Genomic DNA, 24,663 nt, shown 5'->3' with positions numbered 1-24,663 from the left:
TTTTGATTTTCCTAGAAGATCATGGGAATATTCCACGGTGGTATTCAAGGGATATTCAGGGGATATACAGTGCTGCTTGGGTATATACATACTTGTAAACATCCTTCAAAGTACTTTTCTGCACTAGTACAGCAAAGTAATGTTTTCCGCCTACTTTACAAGCATGTAAAGTAATGCCTTTCTTTAAGGTGTTGCACAAAGAAAATTAAATTCCTAATGTAAAAAAAATATGTTATGTTTTGTAAATATCAAAATTGTTTTCAACTTTCATTAATACAATTTTATAGTCAATAATTCTTAATACAAAAAGAAATATTGCATTAAATACGAACAATTGTTAAAATGGTAAATATTTTCTAAAAATAACATATTTTAGTGCAGATGATAATTTTTTTGGATTTTTTTAATCTAGTAAAAATGTTAAATGTTTTTTGTTTAAATCCACTATTTATTTTTAAAATTCACAATTATATGAGGTTTCGCCCGTCAACGTCAAGTCTCATCAGATTTAAATACTGGAATTAAATTTAAATTTTTAAAGATTTTTATAAAAATTTAATTCCAATATTTAAGGAGGTTCATCCCTTCAAGCGGTACTCATTCTATTAGGGGTTTTCCGTAAGTTTAAAACCGACAGCTATAGTCCATAAAAGTTGAGCTCCACTGGCCAATTTAGAGGTTATGTTGCCGTTTCTCCTCTTCTTTCTTTTATTTACATGGGATAAGTTCAAAAGTTGCTAATTTTGATTAACATTTACTTCACAACCAAACGGTAAAAAAATTTCATATTTTTGTAAAAACTGTTAAAACTCATAATTTAAAACATATTAGTTTTTTAAAAAAATCTGTAGAACCGTTTTTTTTTAATTAATGAAAACATGGTCATTTTTCATGTTTTTCACTGTTCCCATGTAAAACTTCAAACTTTATCAATTTTTATCTTGAAAATGATACGGTAAAATTCAATAAAATTTGAACAACACATGTAAAGTGATGTCAATAATACATCTTAAAAATTTTTAAAAAATCTGTAGAAAATCGATTTTGGGATGAACCTCCTTAAATCTGATGAGGCCCGACGTTGACGGGCGAAACCTCATATAATTGTGAATTTATAAAATAAATAGTGGATTTAAACAAAAAACAATTAACATCTTTAATAACAAATTTTATATGAATATTATATATTATGGTCTTAATATTTGTAATTTTTTAATTTTTTTTAGATCCATGTCATTGAAGAAAATTTTAATTATGTAAGTGTTACCAATTAATAACAATATATTATATATAAATTTCTCTCAATAATTTTTAGATAATTTAAAGAGTTTTTCCATAAATACAGTATTTAAAAAAATTCAGAAATTTGTTAGCGATTTTCGGTACATTTTCTTAATTTTTTTTTTATTGAATTTTTTATAATTTTATGCTGCTTATTTTTGTTGACAATGCTTTTGTGACGAAATCATTGTTGTTTTTAGTTAATTTTGACACATTTTTATTAGAAAAGTAAAATTGGTAATTTTGTCACAATAATTTTTTTTTATATTGCATACAAATATGATTTTTTTATGTCACTAATAAAAAAAATGTTCAGTATGTAGTTACAGCAAAATACCTCGATGGAAATTAAGAACCTCCTTTTAGATGCTTTTAAGGCATATTTATATCATTTAAATTTATATTTTACAACAACTTACCCTTGTTATATTGAGACATCAAAAGGAACAACAACAGTTTCTGTAAGAGACAATGGAATAGATTCTGAAACAACCAAAGGATTAGAAACTACAACAGTTTCTGTAAGAGACAATGGAATAGATTCTGAAACAAGCCAAGGATTAGGAACTACAACAGTTTCTGTAAGAGACAATGGAATAGATTTTTGAAACAACCAAAGGATTAGAAACTATAACAGTTTCTGTAAAGGACAATGGAATAGATTCTGGAAAAAGCAAAGGATTACTATTTTTTTAATTTCTTACATAATAAAACCTTTATAAGTGAATCCTCGATAAGTCAAATAAAATATCAATTCCCTCCCCTAGGAGCTCAAAAACCTCAGTAACTCGAAGGTTTTGTTTTTGCAATCAAATTCATATTTTGTTCAATATCATTAAATTTATTATTAACGATTTAAGGAATTTAAAGACGAATAATAATACACATAAGTATATTTTGTGGACAGTTATTAGTGTGCATGATACATAAAAAGGGTGGCCTTGAAAATCCCGATAATTTTCGCCCTATTACTTTAGTCAAAAATGTATTAGTGAAGTGCCCGGCTGAAAAAACTTGTACAAGAAAATCTATAAGTTCTTGTACATGTTCATTAATGAACTTGTACATTTTCTTCGTACATGTTCGAGTAATGTTCTTGAACAAGTTCAGCATCCGGAATTGAGACATGTTCTTGTACCAGAACTTGTACAAGATCCTGGACAAGAAAATGTACATGTTCTTGTACATATTTTTTTGTGCAGGTTTCATGTACATTTTCTTGTACCAGATGTGGAACATGTTCTTGTACATGTTCATTTATGCCTTTAAATTAAAAATTAAAAACTTTAAAGGCTGCGCAGTAGTTTTCTTAAGCCTTTACAGCTGCGCAATCATTTTTAGCATGTATAAGTGAAGAACTTGTACATTTTCTTGTACAAGTTTTTTCAGCCGGGTGGCCCACCCAAATATTGGCGGACAGACTTTTGATGTAATTTAAAAAAAAAACGCTAATCATTCTGTAAAACATTTTAAATCCTTTAAAGTTTTACTTGTTCACATAAGATACTAATTGTAAGTAGGAAATTATAAGAAAAATTTCAATAATAGATATATGGTATGATGTAGATTACATCTGCGTTACAATCCATTTCTCTCCGTGTATTATACAATTTATAATTTACTATATTATATATTATAATAAATAAACAATATGTACTATTGTTAATAAACAATTCACCGTTAACTACAAATAAATAAATAAATATTAATTATATAATATATTATAAATTATTATTGTTACTGCGAGTGACATTATTTATTATTTGCTATTCATAAGAGCACGAATTCCAATCGAAACTTTAACGAATTGATGGGCCGGTTCCGATTTCGCACGGAAAAACAAGGACACAGCATACTTCCCGAGTACTTTATCAAGTATAATAACATGTGAAAATAACAATGGCAATATTATATATTTTTTTTCATTTTATTTTCTTTTCGACAATATAAAAACTATAAATGAATGTTCTAATTTATAGGTTATGTTTATACTTATTTTTCATTAGCATTGCAATTTGGGCTGAAAACTAATCAATTATTTTAATATTCGTTGTTTATGCATGGTATATTTAAAATTATTCTTTTAAAAGGTCAATTTTCTCAATATTTATATGAGAATAATTTTTTAATTTGATATAGAATTGAAGCAGAAAATTTAAGTTCTATGTTGACACAAGCTTTGTACAATAAAAAGAGAACAATATCGCTTGCTTTTTGTTTCTTTTGGGCTGAATTTCATTCCCTGAATGTTTTCCTCTTTATTAGAATCATCACTTTAATTTGAACAAAACTTTTAGATTAGAAAATAGAAATTGTGAAACTCGACGTTAGCACGTGTAAACAAACGTGAAATTTTGAATCTGAGAAACTTTCCGAAAATTTTCTCTTTCATTGAGAAACTAAATTTCCCCAGAAGAAATTACTAGATGCCAAATGACGTCACAGCAGCAGCAGCATTACATCTTGAGTTGACTACCCTGTCCTGGTCTGTAGTAGCAGACAGCAGCAGTAGGCGCAGTCAATAAGTCATGTCAAACACTATTTTTTAAGTTTGTTTTGAAATTGATAGATTTTTCAAATAGTGAAAATAAATATTTTCGGATTTTCTCGTTTTAACGAAAGGCAAGTACAATTTGTTTTTACCTCAAATGATATCTTAACATTGTTTTTCTTTAAAATCTTATGGCAAATCAATATTCCTAACCTAGTTTTATATTTTTGGAAAAATTTAATATTTTCACATTTTTCCCTATTCTTCTATTTGTTTTAATTAATATTTCTTATTTATTATATCTGCACTATAATCTACAATCATTTTTTTTAAAGCAGAAGTAATTACAATTTTTTGAAATAATCAGAATTTATACAACTACTTTTAGTGAAATTTAGCAATTAACTGTTTAATTTTATAAAAATTTTAATGTTATTCCATTTGTCACTGTTGTAAAATTTGAGTTTTATGATAAATAATATTTATCAAATTTGGTATCTCCTTTTTTTTAATTTTTTAAAAAAATATTGTTTTTTGTTAAATTTTTTTGAATAAACTTTAAATATAACTTTTCTTCTTATAATATTTTATTTATGTGCTTTTTATCTATTTTAATTAAAAAATATTCTGATAATATTTACTTTGTTAATAATATATATAATATATATTATTTTAATAATAATAATTAGGCATTTTAAAAATTTTTCAAAAATATCCTTTTAATTTTTTTTACTTAAAAAATAAAATTTGCTAATCAGTAAAATTATTAGCAAAAAAAATAGCAATTTGATATTATACTTCTATAAGTACTCGTAAAATTTAATTAAATTTTTTAGTTTTTAATTTTTTTAGAAATATAATTTTAATCAATAACAGTGATTTGTATATAATTTTTAAAAATTTTCAGGTTTTTAGGTTTTTCTATTTATTAAAAATGCTTTTGAAAAAAATGGCCATTCAAAGAAAAGATCAATAACTCGTCTATCGAAAACTTTTCCGTTGCAGACAAACGCGTAAGTTTCTAATATGTATAAAAAAAATTCTAACAATGAAGTTTCGATTTAATATTCCAATATTGCTGCATTTTTATTAATAAATATTATATTTAAAAACTTTTGACTATTGAATAATATTACTCAGAAAACAATCTATTTAACTTTAAAGAAATTCATTTATCTTAAATCGACTATTTCTTTTAATATTTATTTAACAGGATTTTCATGATAAAAAGAAAGTTCTTTAAATTATATCCTTTAATTATTAAAAGTATTTTACTATCAAAAAAAATGAATTTTTTATTAATTATTAGTATTATTGGTAACTAACTAGTTTATCATTATTATTTTTTAATTTTAAATAAATTTATAAAAAAAATAAATCAATGAAATAGTAATAAAATAAAATAAATAAATTTTTAAATAAAATTAAATTGAAAAATTAAAATTAATAAAAATCATTTATTATTATTATTATTAAATAGTTAATAATTTTTTTTTAAATGAAACTCGAAATTCTCTAAAAATCAAAATTATAACCTCTCTCATAATATCTATTATTTTTTAATTAACAATTTTTTATACATAAAAAAATTCTAATTATACTGAACAAAAATTTATTTAGTTTAAATAATCTGTTACGTGGATTTTGGATTTTTATAAATATTTTGTTAAAGTTGTGAAGGCTCTAGAATTAAAATTAAAATCAATACATGTTTTTTGTTGCTGCAATATGTACTTGTAATTCCAAAATACAGTTCACTTTAGAAAATAGAAATAAGAATAAAATCAATTTTTTCGATACAATTATTTAATAATTAATTATTGCCTGAAACCAATTGCTACTTTGAGAGTGTTGAATTTTGTCCGCTTAAGCGAATGTATTGATTTTAATTTGGATCCTAGAGTCTATATAAGTTGATCAACTTTTTAAAAAGTTGATTACAAAGTTTCTTGATAAATGATGCAGGCTTCGAAGTGTAGTAAGAGACTAAAAAAAGTATGAAGTAATACCATTTCGGAAAAAATGGATCCCTGACATTAAAAAAAAGTAGCAGAAAAGTAACATGCTTAAAGTAAAATAAAATTTGATTTTGAAGTAAAAAAAATACTCTCTAAATTTAAATTAGTTGTTTTTCTACCAATTAAATAGTTTTGATTCGTTTTTTTTATTTGGCAGATTTTTTGTTTTACAGCCATTTTACATAATAATGACTTTTTATTTAACAGAATTCTCATTCAATCGATTTTTATGTGATTCGAATTTTTAAATGACAGAAATTCCAATTAACCGAATTTTAATTTATCCAAATTTTCATTGAACAAATTTTTAATTGACAGAATTTTTAAGACGCCGAATTTTCATTTGACCGATATTACAAAAGTGGCCGAACAAGCAATCGATTTCGGCACAATTTTCAAAAATTGACCAATTAGAAATTATCAAGAAAATCGTGATTGGTCAATTTTAAAAATTGCGCCAAAATCTTTTTGTCGATTGTTTGTTCGGCCATTTGTAATTTCGGACAAATAAAAATTCGGCTAATATTCTATCAATATTAAAAATTCAGTGATTTTAAATTTTTGTCATTTAAAAATTCGAATCACTTAAAATTTGATTAAATAAAAAGTCATGTACATTAAATGAACCCTTTTTTGCGACGCGTCACATATATTAAAGGAATTTTTTGAATCCATTTTTTTTTGTTTTTTCTTCAATTCAGTATAATGTTTTTTAATTAAAAAAAAATTTTTTCAACTAAAATATGTTTTATTTTTGTTTAAATCAAACATTATTTTTTAGTCTCCCTATAGCAATAATTTTATATTCTTTAGAAATAGAACCATTTAGTAACTTCTGGACTACACTCAGGGAAATGGTATATTTGTCTCCGAGCCTACTAACTCATTTATTTGTTGCAAATATATTTTATTTCATTGAAATAAAAAATTTATTTGAGCCAAAGGAAAATTTATTTCTGACAAATAAAATTTTTTTTTACTCCAAATAAATAAGTTAGTAGGCATTTATTTAACTGAAATATATTTTATTTGGTTCAAATAAATAATTTCTCTGGGTCTAAATATTAAATTATTCTGGACTAATTAGTAATAAAAAAAAGTGTGACATTTTGAAGCCTGATGCACTGAAAAAAAATGTATTTTATTTAAATAATCGGTTACTTGACTATTATCAAATAAATATTTATTTGTATCAATTAAATTGTATTTGCTTGAAATACAGTTTATTTAATTGAAATGAAAATTATTTGGTTCAAGTAACCAATTATTATTTATTATGAAATAAATTATGCATAATTAGGGACAGCAATTTTGTTGTTGTTAGACAAGGAATTGTTGATAAATAAATGTTTGTTTAAGCGTAAATTTGAAAATGTCCGAGGACACCAGAGAGCAGGCATCACTTGTGCCTCAATTGCCCTCGAATGCCACTCCCGATTCAAACACATCACGAGTCGGTGAACAGCAAGTGAGTCGTCAAAGTAATCAGCGTCGTATTCAACAGCGCAAGCAACAGGTGTTTTCATGGCCGAAAATGAAGAAGCTCATTAAACTCGCCAATTATTGCGCCTGTCAGGAAGAAGGCTGTAAATGCATTGGTTGGCGTATAAATCAACAGATTGTCAAATCACCGAAACCAGATTCATCAATGGTGACCGTCGCCACATACAATGATCCGTGTCGCACATGCAATCATGTTCTCGAGAAGCACGTGTCACATTTGATGCGGGAAAATGACGAGGACATTAATAAACTCCTGGGAATGGTTGTCGATGTGGACAATATTTTCATGAGTATGCACAGTGAAAAGGATCCGGACACGAAGAAAATTTATTTGTATCTTTGCAAACTTATCAGAAAGGCCATCTTCTCGAGAAGCAAACCGGCGATCGAGGGACCATTGGGTCAGCCACCTTTTGAAAAGACCTGCATCGAAAAGGGAGTTACGAACTTTGTTGTTTATAAATTTGGACACTTGTCGCTGCAAGAGTGGCAAGTGATGCACGACTTGGCGAAAATGTTTCTCCACTGCTTGAATCATTGGAATTTTGAGACGCCGACGGTTTTGCGAAACTCGATTTCAACGGAAGATGCGGCGGCGTATAAAATTAACTACACGCGCTGGCTGGTTTTTTGTCAAGTGCCAGCATTTTGTGATTCACTGCCCCATTATGACACAACTCGGGCTTTTGGCAGGACTCTACTGAGAGCGGTTTTCAAATCCGTTTGCCGACAATTGATGGAGAAGTGCCACAGCGAGAGGGATCGCATGTCACCGGAGAAGCGCGTCTTCGTCTTCACACACTTTCCCAGGTTCTTGTCACAACTCGAGGAGGAGTTGTACTCGGAGGTTTCGCCGATTTGGAGTCAGGAGTTCAAGCAGGCGCCGCCTCCGCATTTGCAGACGGCGGAGGAGGCCGAACGCTCGCGGAACGATTTCGACAGGTTGTACAGCACCTCTGGCGAGAGTGCTTCCCTGAAGCGACCGCTGGAGAAGAAGGAAATGAGGGTGGATGCGAAAAAGAAGCGAAACGAGGAGCCATTCGAGGATCTCTCAAGTCAAGTGATTGCGGAGATTGTCGCGAGGATCGACGACCCCAACTACATGTGCGGACCGGATGCATTTTTCTCGACAAATGTCCCGCGGGACGAGACACCGAAAATGGAGGAGAGTAGAAAACTGATAGAGTTCCACGTGATTGGGAACAGTTTGACTCAGCCAGTTTCGAAGCAAACAATGCTTTGGTTAATTGGTCTTCACAATGTCTTCTGTCAGCAACTCACCAAAATGCCAAAAGATTACATTTCGCAATTTGTCTTCGACCCGAAGCACAAGACTCTGGCACTCATCAAGAATGGAAGACCCATTGGAGGCATTTGCTTTAGAATGTTTCCCACGCAGGGTTTCACGGAAATTGTTTTTTGCGCCGTCACCAGTCACTTACAGGTCAAAGGCTATGGAACACATTTGATGAACATGTTAAAGGACTACCATATCAAGAATAATATTCTCCATTTCCTGACGTTTGCGGACAAATATGCGATTGGCTATTTTAAGAAGCAGGGTTTCAGTCTTAAACTCCCGAGACTTGTTTATCAGGGTTACATCAAGGATTATGAGGAAGCAACGCTCATGCACTGTGAGCTCAATCCCAAGATTGTTTACACTGAATTTTTGGCGGTGATACGAAAGCAGAAGGAAATTATCAAGAAGCTCATTCAACAGAAACATCAGGAGATTCAGAAAGTTCATCCTGGATTGACTTGCTTCAAGGAAGGAGTCCGAGGTATCCCAGTTGAGGCAATTCCAGGTATGTAAAGACTAATTGAGGGGCGACCGGTCGTTTTCGATCGAATCAAGCTGGTCAAAAAGTGTATTTTTTTCAACATAGTCCATAAACGTTTAGAGTTGAGCATAACTTTTGTTTTGAAGATATAGTGTTAAAAAAGGGTTACTCAAGGGTTTTTGGGGTCGCTGATTACGAACTTGGTATCAGTTTGTCAAAATTCAAAATGGCGAACAAGATTTCCAAAAATTGCTCAGATCCGCTTGAAACTTGTTACTTGGGGTTTTTTTGGGATCAATGATTATGAATCCAATGCCATTTTGAATTTTTGTAAAGTGACACGAGATTCGTAATCAGCGACCCCAAAAAACCTCCGAGTAATAAGTTTCAAGGGAATCTGAGCAACTTAAATTTTGAAAATTCATGAGCCTAAAAATGGATTAAAAACAGTATATTTTAGCACCGCTCTTTTGGTTTTTTTTTATTTTATTTATTTTTACACATTTTGATCATCTTGGTTCGATCGAAAACGACCGACCGTTGTTATTGTACGCAGCCTCTCAATTATTTATTTTTGAAAATAAAAATTAAAAGAACGAATTATCAAAAAAAAAATTGCAATCAGACAAATGAAAATTCGGTTACTGAATATAAATTCTGTTAAGGAATTATTTTTAAAAAAAATTTCAGGAATCTGTGAAACTGGTTGGAAAGGCTACGGGCAAACGAGAACAAGAAAAGTTGCTAAAACAGTGCAGGGTCAGGAGCCAGTTGAGGCGTGTTTGGACGTGAAAAATTCTCTATACACGAGTTTGAAGGAAGTTTTGAATAGCGTGAAAAAGCAAAATACCGCGTGGCCATTTTTAAAACCAGTAGACAAAGAATATGTCCCCGATTATTACGATCACATTAAATATCCCATGGATCTAAAAACAATGTCTGATCGTTTAAAAGATGGTTATTACGTAAGTCGGAGACTCTTCATTGCGGATATGACGAGAATATTTACAAATTGCAGATTTTACAATAGCAAAGAGACTGATTATTTTAAATGTGCGAATGCTCTGGAAAAATATTTTCAGACAAAAATGAAGGAACTTGGCATATGGGACAAATAGTGTCATTTTTATTTTAAAAAAAAACTTTATTTCCCTAATTTAATTTTTTTCATATAAGAGAAAAAGAAATATTTCCAATTAACGAAAAATTGTAATAACTTTACAATTGACTTATAAGTTATTAAATTGGTTGAAATTTGTAAAAATTGGATCTTGTACAATTCATCATTTGAATTGTCTGTAATTGATTCTACTTGAAAAAAAATGTATGTAAAGTGATTTAAATTTTTTCTCCATTTTCAAAACTTGGTTTCGTCTTCGAATTTCACGTTTCTTTGTCATTCATCAAGTGTAATAAAAATCATATTTTTAAAATGGGAATTCTTGTTTTCTTTAGATTTTAATTAAAAATTTATTTATTCAAAGTATACATTAATAAATTAATTATGTTTATATAAAATTTCTAATTTAAAGTAATATTTCCGTAATTTTTTGTTTTTTTTTTGATAATAAAGGACAAAATTATGCAATACAATTTTTGAAAAGTGTTTGAAATTCGTTGGCAATTTCAAACATTTCAGTTGATACTTTTACACTACATTTTAATGATTCACTTAAAATTTTCGGTTTTAATGTTTCACCAGCAATATTGAGCATGTTTGCTTCATCCAGTAAAATGTTTAATTTTTTCTTCGTTTTACTGATTTTTTGAGAAATACATTCCTCTTCTGGTTTTTCGGTTTTAATCGAACAACTGGTTTTAAATTCCTTTACATCTTCTGCCATTTTTAATGTTTCCTATCAAATAAATTTAAATTAATCAATTTTTTGATAAACATTTTTTATGTCACTACTTATTTACATTGTTATCAAATTTTTTGTTTATTTCACTGCAGTGAAAAAAATATTTGATTTTTAAGTAATTCAAATTATATGAAAAATATTTACTTGTTTCAAAATATTTTTTATTTGGATACAAAAAATATGTATTTAATTGAAATAACTTGAATTATTTGAATCGCACTTATTTCCACCAAATAAAACGTATTTGTTTTAATTAAATAATTAACTGAATCTAATAAATGAATTTATTTAACACAAATAATAAATTATTGAAAACAATTTATTTATTTCATCCAAATATTTGATTTTTTTATACAAATAAAATTTATATGACATAATAAAATTATTTTATTGATTCTAATACACTAAATTATTTAATACGAATAATGCATTATTTAATACTAATACATTATTTTATGAAAAGTAAAAAATATTTCGATCAAATAAATATTTATTTGAAACGAAAATAGTGAGTTATTTGAAACAATTTATTTATTTCACTGAAATATTTGATTGTTTGATTCAAATAAAAACTATTTGACACAATAAATTTATTTTCTTGATTCAAGTAAACTAAATTATTTAATACAAATAACGCAGTATTTAATGCAAATAAATTATTTTATAAAAACTGAAAATATTTTCTTCCTTCTTAAGAAAAAAATAAAACAAAAAATTTTTTGGTAATAATTTGAGGTTCATTTTTACGTTATTTATAATTTTTAACAAAAGAAATTTTGATAAAGTCTCGTAAAATAATTATCATTATATACTTAAGTAATTTGGCAGCAAATTAAAAATCTTCATTATCGACAGATAATCAAATATCAAACAAAAGAAATTTTATTTATTTAGGTATTTACTACAATTACCTGATGTGATGCTTGGAATTTTTCGCGAATTGAATCTCCAATTTTTTTAGGTACATGAACACAAGTATCGAGATCGAATGACAGTTTTACAATTTTTTCACCAAATTTATCTTTTGTAGAATCAATGCAAACTGTTTGGTCAATTTTTGCTACTTTTTCATTGAAAAACTAGAGAGATGAAAATTATAATTTTTTTCTTAATGAATAATTAGGTAAAACATTATTTTTTTATCAAAATATTAAATTAAATTTTATATTACGTTTGCTTGGTCGAGAGTTGCTTGTAAAGCTTTCGAATTCACCTCCATTGATAAATCTTTTAAATTACTTAACATCAGAATAACAGAATTTGAAAATTCTTCTTCATAATTAAGAATTGTCTTTATTGCCTCATTCACTGTTTTATTAAAATCAGTTAGTGAATCGCTTCTCACCTATAATAATGAAAAATATATTTTTTAATTTTTATCAATTAAATAATAATTGTATAATAAATAGTGTAAAAAAAATCGCAATAATAATAAATTATTATACAACAAACAACTTTAAAGTAAGTTTTTTACATTTTTCAGTATAATTCATTGAATTAACCAAAGAATTTTTTTCAATAAAATAGGTTTATTAAACCTTTGAATTTTTGAAATCATTAAATTTTTAATTAATAAAATTTCATAATAATAAAAAATTATTAATTCTTGTTATTATTTTAGTTTCAATGTACAAGCTTACCTGAAGTAGGCAAAAAGTAAAAAATATATAAAATTCAAAAAGTTTCATTTTAGAAAAAAAAATTATTTTAATTGGAGGTTTGAAAGAGACTAAAAATTAACGGACATTGTAATGAGTTTTATTTGAAAGCTTTGTAGACGGAAATTTTCCATGAAAATAATAATTGATTACTGAATAATAAAAATCTGATTACAACGACCTTGAATAATAAATGTAGAAAGAATAAAAAAATATATAAATCCCCGAAGGACATAAAGGCTACGATTTATTTCTCGAAAAATTTGTTTATTTCACTTCGAAATGGTAATTATTTGATTTTTATCTATTCACACAATATTTTACTATTGCAGTATGTACTAATACTCTCTTTTAATAATAATAATAATAATAATAATAATAATAACAACAAACATATTCAAAATAAAAAAAATATTTCCAAGGATAAAAAACTTATTTTAATTTTGAACTTCGTTTTGTTTCATAATACACAATTTTTTAATTTTTTCTGAAATTGATTTGATAAATCGTAAATATTGTCCAACACTTTTGCATTACAAATTAATGATTGAGCGTAAATTTTCGGTCGAAATGTTGCAGCTTCAGCTTTGTAAAATGTGACGTTTTTTATTAAATTTTCAAAAGAAATTTCAAGTTTTTTCACATTATCAGAAATACATTGACTTTCCGATTGTTCCGATTTATAAGAACAATTTTTTTTCACCTCACTTAATTGTTTTTCAATTTCAAAAGCTTCCTGTCAAAAAAAAAATGTAATATTAAAAATTTTTTCGTACAAATTTTGTTTTTTTTTTAATTTTATTTATATTTTAAAATAATTTAAAAAAGATTTATTTTCTTTTCAGAAAAACAAAAAAAAATACCTAATTTTTTTCACTTTTGAGAAAAAAAAAATTAATTTTACCTTTTTAGCGTTATGAAATTTTTGTCGAATGGGATTTCCCATTTCTCTATAATTAAATAAACATCCATAAATATTTGAATTGAACACTTGTAATTTTTCGATCCATTGTGTTTTCTTAAATTTAATACATTTTTTTTGTTCGGTTGTTTTTATATTTCCTCTCATTAAAACCTGCATTAATTCAAATTGAATTCGTTAATTAATTTTTTACTTTTAGTAAGAAAATGAAGCAAGCATAATGGCAAATAATAATATTCAAATTATAAAAAAAATCTAATATTTCAAAATTGTATTACCTAAATTGAATAATTTTATTATAAAATTATTATTATTATTTTATTTTTTATTTTTATAAACATTATTTATTTACGGTTTTCAGAGTACAAGTTGCATTCCATCCACGAAACATAATTTCTGAAGTAATTTCTCTTAATTTACTTAATGACAATACAATCGAACCAAAAAATTCATCATCATATTTTATTAATTCTTGACTTGCTTTATTAATAATTGCTTGAAATTTTGAAGTTGATTCGCCTTGAACCTGTTTTTTGATTATTTATAAATAACAATATAATTGAACATATGTCACTAATTGAAATAAATAAAGTATAAGATAAAAATAATAATTCATCTCGTGTATTGTAATTTTCTTATAAATTTTAAAATATTCATTGGTTAATTCAACAAATAATTAAAAACTTTTTTTTCGCAAATTTAGTGAATTTTTCATTGAAATTTAAATTTATAATCTTAAATTGTATAACTTACGTGAAAAAAACAGAGAGCAAACAAAAAGTGAATTGTTAAAAGACTCATTTTTTTCACTTGATATTAAAGAAAGTGTATTGTGAACTAAAAGACAACGGCAGAAATTTTGACTTTTATTGTCAGATAATTTTCTAATAAACAACCACATATATTTAGGTCAAAAGAAAAAAATACAGAAATAAAGATCCTATAAAACATAATTAATCTATAACCAAATATATAAGCAGATACTAATTTTTTTATTTTTAAAAAATTAAATTAATATTTCAGTTTTTTTTTTTTAATTATTCACTAATTTAATTATCCTATTTTTCAATTAAAATTTTTATAAAATTTAATAATTGTTTATAATTTTAAAAAAGATTAGCAAATAAAATTACCGAAAATTTTTAATTCAAAATCACTTGATATCTAATTAATTGCAAAAATTTCAATGATTTTTGTAATATTCTTCGAAAATTCAATTATCTGAAAGCATTTTTCAATTAAATACTTTTGGAATTCAATTTTTTTTATGTGATTTCTAAAAAAATTTTCATCAATGGAAATCACTAAAAATTTCTCTTATTATAATTTTTGTCTGAAATTTAACACAATCTTTTGAAAATCAATTATTTTCAAAATTTTCTATTCAAAATCAACTAAAATTCAATTATTTTCTAAAATTTCAATTCAAAACCAATTAAAATTCAATTATTTCCAAAATTTTCTATTCAAAATCAACTAAAATTTAATTATTTTTTAAAATTTCGATTCCAAATCAATTAAAATTCAATTACTTCCAAAAATTCAATTCAAAACCAATTAAAATTCAATTATTTAAAAAAAAATTTAATTTAAAAGCTTTTAAACTTTAATTATTTCTAAAAATTTTCCATAATTTAATAATTTCAATTATAACTCTCCTGAAATTCAATTATTTTTAACGATTTTTATAATATTCTTCGAAAATTAAACTATCTAAAACCATTTTCCACTTAAAAAGTTTTCAAATTATTGTATTTTTGTCTGCAATTTCTAATAAATTTTTTAGTGAAATCATCAAAAATTTAAAATTAAAAATTACTTGAACTTCAATTAATTTTAAAAATCAAAATTGTAAATCTTTGAAAATTCAATTACTTTTAAAAAATGTTATTTAAAATTATTTGATAAATTATTTTTATTTCTGTAAAATTTAATTATTTTCTGAAAATTAACAGAATCTTTTGTAATTCAATTATTTCTAAAAATTTCAAATTTAACTCTTCAAAAATTATTGTTATTTAAAAAAAAAAAATTTTTTTTAAATCTGTAAAACTGAATTATTGCCTGAAATTTTGTTGACCATCAAAACTAAAAACTATGACAAAATTTTAAATTTAAATAAATTGCTTAAATCAGACTTGAAAAAATTATAAAAATAAAAGTTTAAGAATTTTTTTTAGAAATTTGTCTAACTTAAATAAAATTTTGAAAATTTGTCTTACAATTTGTTCGATTCAGAAATATTCGAAATAAATTTTCTTGATAATATTCATTATAGAATTATTTCCATTACAGAATGAATAAAATGAATTTAATATCTAATAACATTAGTTACTTAAAGTAAAATATTTATTAACCAATAAAATTTTGTTAAAATAAAAAAAATCGACTAAAACGATTTTTTTGTGTCCTAAAGTCTATCCGAGGTCTGTATTTGTTTTTTATTATATTAATTTATTAATTATAACACAAAATAAATTTTTTTGTATGAAATTAATAATTAGAAATTGAAGATTCTATACATAAAGTGATATATATTAAATTTACATTATGAGATTTTGTACAATCAACGATTTGACGCATTTGTATAAAAAATAACTATTATTATACTGCCGTACGAAGTAAAAACTTAGTTAACTCATATTTTGGCGAAAAATGAGTTTTTGGTATCAATGGATTCGTAATAAAAAAACGCGTCTGATGGTATTATTAAAAAATTTTTATTTAATTATTTATTGCAAAAAAATAATTATAAAAAATTGTCGAAAACCCAGAAAATGAAGAAATACTACATAAAAAGTATGCTAACTCGAGTTAAGGAGTCCGAAAGTCATAGCTCGAGCATGATATAAGAAACAAAAACTCAGTCAACTCGAGTTGAGTATTTTTGCTGTCAAAAACGTAGTCGAATTTCATGCATAGTTTCGAAACGAAAACCTTAACTCGAGTTAAGTGAGTATTTATTTCGAAAAGTGGCGTGAGCTAGACCCTGTGTTTCGAAAGCAAACTCCTCAACTCAACATCGTTTAACTTCGGTTTCTCGTCGGGTTGGTTCGGAATCTCGCGTGCTATGATCATGCCGGTTTGTTATTCTTGCAAATAATGCACCGGCTTTTTAGAAAAAGTTTACTTTAGAAAAAAATAAATAAGTGAATAAGTGAAAAAAAAAACGAAAAAAATACAAAATTTTCTTTGATTTTTTTTACTTTTAAAAAGTTTAATTAATAGTTTTTTACTGTTGATTATTATATAAAGACTGTTGTAGTAATTATAAACAGCTGTTGTAAGTTATTTGAATATTATAAGCAAATATAATCAATGTTTTTCCACTAATAACGCCGTTTTTTCATACAATCCTTCTACACATTTTTAATTGTAATAAATTTTATACTGAAACATGTTGATTAAAATTTAATTTTTAAAAAAATATTAATAAATAATAAAATAATAAAAAAATATATAAATTAAAAATAATAAAAATAATCTTTGTTAATCACAATCAGAATAAAATTTAACTCAAAAACAAATTTTTTATAATGTGTATTTATTCCCCCACCTCGCGTGCTAGCTTGAGTTAGGTGAGTTTTTACTTCTGAGCGGCGGCTCGAACTCGCCTACCTTTTCGGAAAGCACTCCTTAACTCGAGTTAACTAAGTTTTGCTTGTGTAAAAAAACACTTATCTCAATTATTTAATATAATTTGTTTAAATAATCAATTTTTGACAACGGATTTAGAAAGAACTCTATTTATTTACCTAGAAAGTGAAGTTAGATTAAAGAATTATTTATATTATATTAGGTTTTTTAAGACAAACAGTCTTTCATCATTTTCTCGGTTTCACGAAAATATGAGTTAAGTAAGTTTTTATTTCGTACGGCAGTATATTAATCAGCAATGCATTTTCTCAAAATTTCTTGATAATCGATTGTCATTTTAAATAAACTTTCCAATAATATTGCATTACAGTTCATAGCTGCGCTTAATATTTTTGCTACTATCGTTTGGGCCTCAATATTGTACATTTGAACGAGTAGCAGTAAATTTTGAAAGGAAACATTGAGTCGATTAACAGTTTGGGTAATGCAATTTTCATCTGGCACAATATTCACTGTAGAGCAGCTTCTTCTAACATTAAGAAGATCCTCTCTTATTTTCAAACCTCTCTGCAATTAAATTTTCAAATTTTTTTAAATTAAAATCACATTTTTTATAACCATATTTCAATTGTAAAATATTTTTGTAGTTTTACGATACCTCATATGCATTTTGTATATTTTTTCGAATCTCATCACCCATTTTTATAATATCATAAACACACTTGTAAAGATCAGAATTAATTGATGGTACTTTTGCCTTCCATTCAAGTTGTCTACGAGCAATGCATTCCTTTTGATTTAAAGTTTTTGCTGCTTCGCTTAAAATCTAGTCGGGTAAATAAATTTTTTTTTAAAAAGTATTTTGTTAAATTTAATATTATTTTTCAATTTTTTTTTAATTATTACATTACTTAACGTAAGCGTTGCATTCCATGGACCAGAAAATATTATATCTGAAGTACTGTCTCTTAATGCATAAACGGATCTTATTATCGAATTAGAAAACTCGTCATGATTCTCTAATATTTTTGGTAGCTCTGCGTTTATGAGTGACAATAAATTATCAATCGGATTAGCTTTGGCCTATTAAAAAATATATTGTTACATTTTTTGTTTAATTTTAAAAACCGAAAAATGTTTCTTTCTTGTTTTTTCAATTTTAAGTAAAAAATATTTTAAATATAAAATATTAAAAATTTAACTTAAGGCAATTTGTATATTTTTGCTACTTTTGAATGTTAATTGCTATACAATATGGACTTGAAAAATAACTTACATGAAATACGCAGGTGAGCGTGAGAATAATATAGAATCTTAGCATATTTATTCAATGATCATTTACTTAACGAGTTATTTCCATTAAACTGACTCAGAACTCTTAAACGCATTCGCTTTTATGCAGTCAAGATGACCGTCGTCTTTTTTTAAAATAAAAAATACCATTTCAAAATTTTTCTTATCGTGTGTATATTTCACAAAAATTGCATCATAGAATTTTTTCATAAAATTTCTTCTTATATAATAAGCATCTTAAAGAAGTTTTGGAGAAAATATTTGCAAAGATAAAATGGAATATTTGTGGTGTTTTTGATCGAATTTCAAGGTCTAATAAATCCTCAGTATTTTTTAATTATTAATTTTGAATTAGTTTTTTTCAATAATAGATAAATATTATTTATTATTCTTCACGCAGTACATTAAATTTTTTATTTGTTGTCAAGACATTTTCTCATCATTTCTTGATAATCGATTGCGATTTTAAATACATTTTCCATTATTTTTGCATTACAGTACATAGCAACGCTAATTATTTTTGCTGTTATTGTTTGTGCCTCGATTTTGTCAATTTTCACGAGTTGTAGTAAATTTTTGAAGGAAACTTTGAGTCGGTCAATTGTTTGATTAATGCAATTCTCATCATCCTTAACATTTGTGGTTGAACAATTTTTTCTAACATTTTTTACATCCTCACTTATCTGAAAACCTTGCTACAAAGAAATTGAGAAATTTGTAATTTTTCGCCAAAATAATAACAAAAAAATAATACTTGAATGTATAATTTAAATATAGTTTTACGAAACGTATGTACCATGTATGATTTTTTCATTTTGTTTAAAATTTCGTCCCCCATTTTTACACCATCAGAAGCACAATTGTAAATTTCATTCTGAATAGATGATATTTTTGCCACCCAATCTATTTGTCTACGAAGAATACATTGCTTTTGGTAGCCTGCTTCACTTAATATCTAAAAAAGTAATTAAATAAAAATCAATTTACTAAATACCCCTAACGAAATGTGTTATTTATTAATTTTTGATTTTTTTAAATTTTATATTTATTCATTATTTGTGTTTTATTTAAAATTTTATTTTATTTTTTTTATTTTTATTCTTGTTCTATTTTTTATTTATATTATTTTATTGTTTATTTATTTTTATTAAATTTCGACTCATATTAATTTAATTCATGGTACTTTTGTTTGTTGTTTTTAATTAAATTTTATAATTTTATATTTGTGACGCGCTCAGAAGAAAGATACCTTAGAAGCAAACGAATTATAGGTTATGTTTACGATAGTTTTAACTTGATTAAACTTTTTTTTTTTTAATTTAAAAATCGCAGTTTTTATTTATTATTTTGAATATAATGATGACTTAAATATCAATAATTTATATTGAGAATTAATCCTATTTGATTATTTTCACTTAAAAATTTCAAAACATAACCTATAATTTTTTGCTTCTAATGTCCCTTTCATCAGAGCGCGTCACATTTAATTGTCAGATTACCTAAAGAGAAAATCAGTGTGATTTCGAAACGTTGGAGGAAATTTTATTAAAAATCCATTTTTATTCGAATATTATTTAAAAATCAACATCAGTTAAAAAGTGGAATTAAAAAATTGTTAATTCTTACATAACCTAAGGAAAGCGTAGCATTCCACGGGCCAGAAAAAATAATCTTTGAAGAATTGCCACTTAATGCATAAGCGGATGTTACTGTCCAATCAGAAAAATTTGCATAGTTCTCAAATAGTTTTGGTAATTCTGCATTTACGATTGACAATAAATTATCAATTGGATTAGCTTTGGCCTATTTAAAAACAAAAATTATTATTAATTTATAAATTTTTGAAAAATACGGAACTGAATATTTTTTCATTTTCAAGATAAAATATAATACTTTTTTAGTTTTTGTAAAATATAAAATCGTTAAAACAAATTTCTTAAAATAATTTTTTTTTAAATTTGACGTTAATTATTTTTTCTTTGCTAAAGAGGAAAATAATTTCCTAAAAAATTTTTTTGCTTTTTTGAACTTTGGGATAAATAGATAAAAAAAAACAAAGTGGACTTAAGGAACTCACGTCAAAGGCACAAGTGAGCGAAAGAATAATATAAAATCTTAACATATTTTTTCAATGACACGAGTTATTTTCATTAAACTGTCTTTGTATGCAAAAACGCATCCGCTTTTATGAAATCAATTCTAAATCTGAAATATTTGCAATTTTAATTGTTTGGAAAAAAAATTTTGATACACATTGATTTTTGTTTCCACTTAAATCAAAAAGTAATTTATGTCAATTATTTTCTTTGGAAATTTTTTTCACCTTTACGACATTGTAATTTAGAATTTTTTTTTTTTTTATTATAGGCAATGATTTATTATTTGATTGTAACTTCTCGAGTAATTCTTATCAGATAAAGGAACGAATTATGTATCTTAATAAAGTTGACAATATTGTCCTCATTTGAACATCTTTCTTAAAATTCATAAATAACTCACTTTCTTCAAAAACATTCTTTCGTTGAATCATTAATTTTTTTTTTCAAACCTTTTCTTTCAAATATTAGTACAATATTCAAATCGGTTAATAATTATAATTTATTTACGATAAAATACATATTTTACAAATTACAAATTTTAACATTATTGCATTAATTTTAAAATTAAAGAAATAGAAAATTGTACAAAATAGAAAAACTTTTAAAACTATATACAAAATATATATATACGAAACTTTTAAAAAATGAAAATAAGTGAACAATTTCCTAGTAAATTAATAAATATTTATTTAAAAAAATATGGAAGGAATAAATCTAAAAAATATATTAATTACTTTATGTAAATAATTATGAGAATACTTTTTCGGTGCTGTGGTGAATGAAATTTCTTTTAAACCGGTGCAATGTGATTTAAAAGAACGCTTATAATTTTAAATTTCCCATTAAAACAAGCTCTTTGTAAAGCTGTTTTTTTATTCGAATCAACCAACTCGCTATCGGCGCCATGAGCGAGAAGAAATTCGACAGTTTTCGTGCGATCATCGCCCAAAATAATTTTCTCATTTGAAGAGAAAAATTTCTTTTTCAGTAAATAATCATTCTCCATATTGCCATTTATTTCACCGCAAGCAAAATGAAGGGGAGTTCCATAATAAGACATTACATTTATATCGGCTCCCTGCTCCAAAAGCATTTCCAACATTTTCACATTTCCTGCTAGTGCCGCGCAATGAATTGGCGTATAGCCTTCGATTTTCGCTAAATTATTATTATTATTATTATCATTCACCTCCTCCTCCTTCTCATCGTCGAGAGAGACAGTGCGAATATTAATATTTGCACCGCGATCAAGAAGCGCTTGCATCATTTCACAAGTGCCGTTCATGGCAACAATGTGCATCAAAGTCGTTCCTTTCGAATTGAATGCATTAACGTCTAAATTCTCCTTCAAGAGTGACACAAAACTTTCATTATCGCCGTGCTTCACGACAAAATGAAGAAGTGTCGCGTAATTTGGACTGAAAATGTCGAAATCCTTTTTGAGGTTCAAAAAGAAACTAATCAGGTCCTTGAATTTTGCGCTGCTGTTCATCAAATCTTCTTCATTTTCTTCGTTGTTGTCATTGTCGTCGTCTTTTGGAATTCTGTCCTCCTCTGACATGAATATTTCGACTGCGTTCAAAAGTCTCGATAGCAACAAATCCTCGAGTTCTTTTTTCCCTAACGATTCTCTGGTCTGAAAACAAATTTCGATAATTTTAATTAAGAATTGAATTTTTAACTAAATTAAATTAAATTTTGAAAATTACCTTTACATCTCAAATGTTTTGTAATTCTCAATATTTGGGCATATCTCTCAACTCTTTAACTTTTATGTCCCTCTGATATATTTTTTTAATTTTAAGATTTTAACTAGTTTTTGTTGGAGATATTAATTTTTAATACGAGCAATCATTTACAAAAAATTTGGTATAAATTTATTATATAAATACAGAATTTAATTTTTCATGTGTGATTTTTAACAATGTCTACTTTAGAGTGGCCCAAAAATACACGGGAAAATTAATTTTCTTAAATTTTCTTGCTCCCGCCCCCTGGAATTGTTCCAAATGGAAAAAAAGAGACCCGTATTTTTTAATTTTAAAATCGATTAATATTTAATGGTGTCTTACGTTCTTTAAAATTTCCTATAAATTTTATATATGGGAAAAAGCTGCTTTTTCGTAAAATTGCAATAATTTCGTTAAAACTTAATATTTTTAATCGGCAAACGTTATTTCTCTTCAGGAGTATTCAAACTATGAAGTTCTAATAATTAATTTAAAAAAAAATTAAATTAACTATTTTTTACAAGGCAGCAAAAAACCCCGTAAAAAACTGTAAATTGTTATATTATTTTTTTTATATTATCAATTTATGTATATTAAATATATTATTTTCTTATTTAGTCACATAAATCACAATTAATTGAACCCTTTCTAAGAATACGTAGGCTAACCTATACCAATTTACTATTTAGTTATTTCTATACATAAAATATATAAAATCAAGTTCAGAATTATTTTATTACATTAAACGGGCTTTAATTATACGTTTAATATACTTGACAATTGTGTATAACATGAACAAACTCATTAATCACTTATTTTCATGAATAAAAAATTACAATGACGCGCGCTTTCTAACCTTCAATATAAAAAGTAAGTATAAGTGTATATAAAACTTCCACAAACTTTATGATTATAAAATACGACAGAACTTAATTCGCAGTATCTAATAGAACCTTTTTATGCAGTGAATAGATATTAATATTTCTAATAAACTGAGATATTTTATGCGTATACTCAACTTAGGCTACCTCATTTCAATAATCCACTAACCTTTGAAATATAATTATAGATTTATAAATAATTACTATTTATACTTACGCGAAAAGCCTGTGCTGACATCCTTAATAATTGCTTCTATTTAATATAAACAAAGAACTAGTAAACTCTAACTTAAAATCAATTTAAAATTTAATTTATTCAACTTTCAAAAAAGAACGTTAAAATCAGTTACAATATCTAACCTAACATGAGGAAGCCACCTGTTCGGGAATTCTGTCCTTTTCTATCTTATGCTTCGTTCACAGAAATAATTTTTGCGAATTCTGCGCTGACGCCTACGGTTTACGTCTTAGGGTACGATCACAACTCAGCTACTTATTAAGGTGCTTTTATACTTCCAGTATTTTGGTCAAGCAATCTGTTAGAGCCAATTAAATTCAGTGATTCTCCGTGAAAATTCAATCCAGCCGATTGCTTGACTTCGGCAGATGCTCCGGAGTGCTCTGGAGCATTTTTTGATTGACTGGATCCAATGGAATTAATAGGTGATTGGGCCATAAAATGCTCCGGAGTATTTCTAGAGCATCTGCCGAAAACGCCTAAAAATGCACCTTTAAGTTGCTTGTAGGCGGCAGCATCCGTCATCTACATCGAAACTAAAATTTCGGAAAGTTTTTAACATAACTCAAAGGCAAGATATACTTAGGTTCCAAAATTGCATTTGAGCGAGTATTAAAAAAAATTTGATTTCATCCATCTTGAATTTTCCCCCCACTCAACTTTAATAAACCTAAAGGTGCTTTTATACCTCCAGTATTTTGGTCAAACAATCGGCTGAATTGAATTTTCACGGAGAATCACTGAATTTGATTGGCTCTACAACAATATTAAATTCTCACGGTGGAAAAAGAATATTTGTCAATCAAATTTAGTGATACAACCGTGAAAATTCAATCCAGCCGATTGCTTGATCAAAATACTGGAGGTATAAAAGCACCTTAATGAAAATAAAGGCATGAGTTTGATAAAGACAGAGACTACTATCTCTATCTTTGTCTTTCTCATGCAAATTTTCCCGCCAAGTCGGAGCGATTCATTGAGTGTAGAATCAGCCTAATACAATTGAATCGTGAAAACTTTTTCGGTAAGCTCTTCCAAAATTCTAGATTAGATTTCTTTATTTTGTTCCAGGAAAACATGAGAACAACCATAAAAATAGATTAAATTTAAAAATATACAAATTCATTTTACAATTTAATTAAGAGTTCTTTCACAGTAATTAAATTGAAATATAAAATATAATCAAAACAATAACAAAATAACCATAAAAATATGCCTATAAAAAAAGACTATTACTCCAGACGATACAATAATTTAATTTAATCTGTAAGTATTAATTAAAATATTATGCATTACATATTCATCT

The 24,663-nt window shown here is 26.1% G+C and overlaps 5 protein-coding genes across 6 annotated transcripts in view; 2 read left to right on the top strand and 3 right to left on the bottom strand.

The window, feature by feature from the left end:
• The first annotated feature begins 3,761 nt into the window (after positions 1-3,761).
• On the top strand, positions 3,762-10,516 carry LOC127288963 (histone acetyltransferase KAT2A). Its single transcript, XM_051316684.1, has 4 exons — positions 3,762-3,903; positions 4,680-4,785; positions 7,150-9,101; positions 9,768-10,516. Exons 3-4 carry the CDS (start codon positions 7,163-7,165, stop codon positions 10,193-10,195), a joined length of 2,367 nt encoding a protein of 788 aa, XP_051172641.1. The 5' UTR covers positions 3,762-3,903; positions 4,680-4,785; positions 7,150-7,162; the 3' UTR covers positions 10,196-10,516.
• A 39-nt stretch (positions 10,517-10,555) lies between these two features.
• Positions 10,556-18,509, bottom strand: LOC127288967 (uncharacterized). 2 transcript variants are annotated; one of them, XM_051316690.1, is made up of 6 exons: positions 18,393-18,509; positions 18,023-18,199; positions 17,775-17,942; positions 12,111-12,284; positions 11,851-12,018; positions 10,556-10,933 (listed from the first exon to the last, which is right to left on the bottom strand). In XM_051316690.1, the coding sequence occupies exons 1-6, from the start codon at positions 18,435-18,437 to the stop codon at positions 10,658-10,660; spliced, it is 1,008 nt and encodes a 335-aa protein (XP_051172647.1). In that variant the 5' UTR covers positions 18,438-18,509; the 3' UTR covers positions 10,556-10,657. The 2 variants fall into 2 exon arrangements, with proteins under 2 accessions (XP_051172647.1, XP_051172645.1); XM_051316688.1 differs by lacking the exons at positions 10,556-10,933; positions 11,851-12,018; positions 12,111-12,284 and adding exons at positions 12,682-13,333; positions 13,502-13,672; positions 13,872-14,045.
• Positions 18,510-18,562: 53 nt separating this feature from the next.
• On the bottom strand, positions 18,563-20,923 carry LOC127288943 (uncharacterized). The gene is made up of 4 exons (XM_051316660.1): positions 20,909-20,923; positions 20,036-20,212; positions 19,206-19,364; positions 18,563-19,104 (listed from the first exon to the last, which is right to left on the bottom strand). Exons 1-4 carry the CDS (start codon positions 20,921-20,923, stop codon positions 18,823-18,825), a joined length of 633 nt encoding a protein of 210 aa, XP_051172617.1. The 3' UTR covers positions 18,563-18,822.
• A 72-nt stretch (positions 20,924-20,995) lies between these two features.
• LOC127288969 (putative ankyrin repeat protein RF_0381) lies at positions 20,996-23,514 on the bottom strand. Its single transcript, XM_051316693.1, has 2 exons — positions 23,337-23,514; positions 20,996-22,144 (listed from the first exon to the last, which is right to left on the bottom strand). The coding sequence occupies exons 1-2, from the start codon at positions 23,355-23,357 to the stop codon at positions 21,299-21,301; spliced, it is 867 nt and encodes a 288-aa protein (XP_051172650.1). The 5' UTR covers positions 23,358-23,514; the 3' UTR covers positions 20,996-21,298.
• Positions 23,515-24,389: 875 nt separating this feature from the next.
• The window catches only part of LOC127288971 (mitotic-spindle organizing protein 1-like), a 29,823-nt gene continuing 29,549 nt past the window's right edge, over positions 24,390-24,663 (top strand). Inside the window, exon 1 of the mRNA XM_051316696.1 lies at positions 24,390-24,623. The gene's annotated coding sequence lies outside the window, so the exon portion shown is untranslated. The remainder of the gene's footprint in view (positions 24,624-24,663) is intronic.

Source organism: Leptopilina boulardi, unplaced genomic scaffold (assembly GCF_019393585.1).
Source record: "Leptopilina boulardi isolate dan_hultmark-lab unplaced genomic scaffold, ZJU_Lbou_2.1 LbouV2_399, whole genome shotgun sequence".
Taxonomy (NCBI): Eukaryota; Metazoa; Arthropoda; class Insecta; order Hymenoptera; family Figitidae; genus Leptopilina; species Leptopilina boulardi.
The sequence above is the reverse complement of the archived record's forward strand: the minus strand, read 5'-3'. Positions and strand labels throughout refer to the sequence as shown.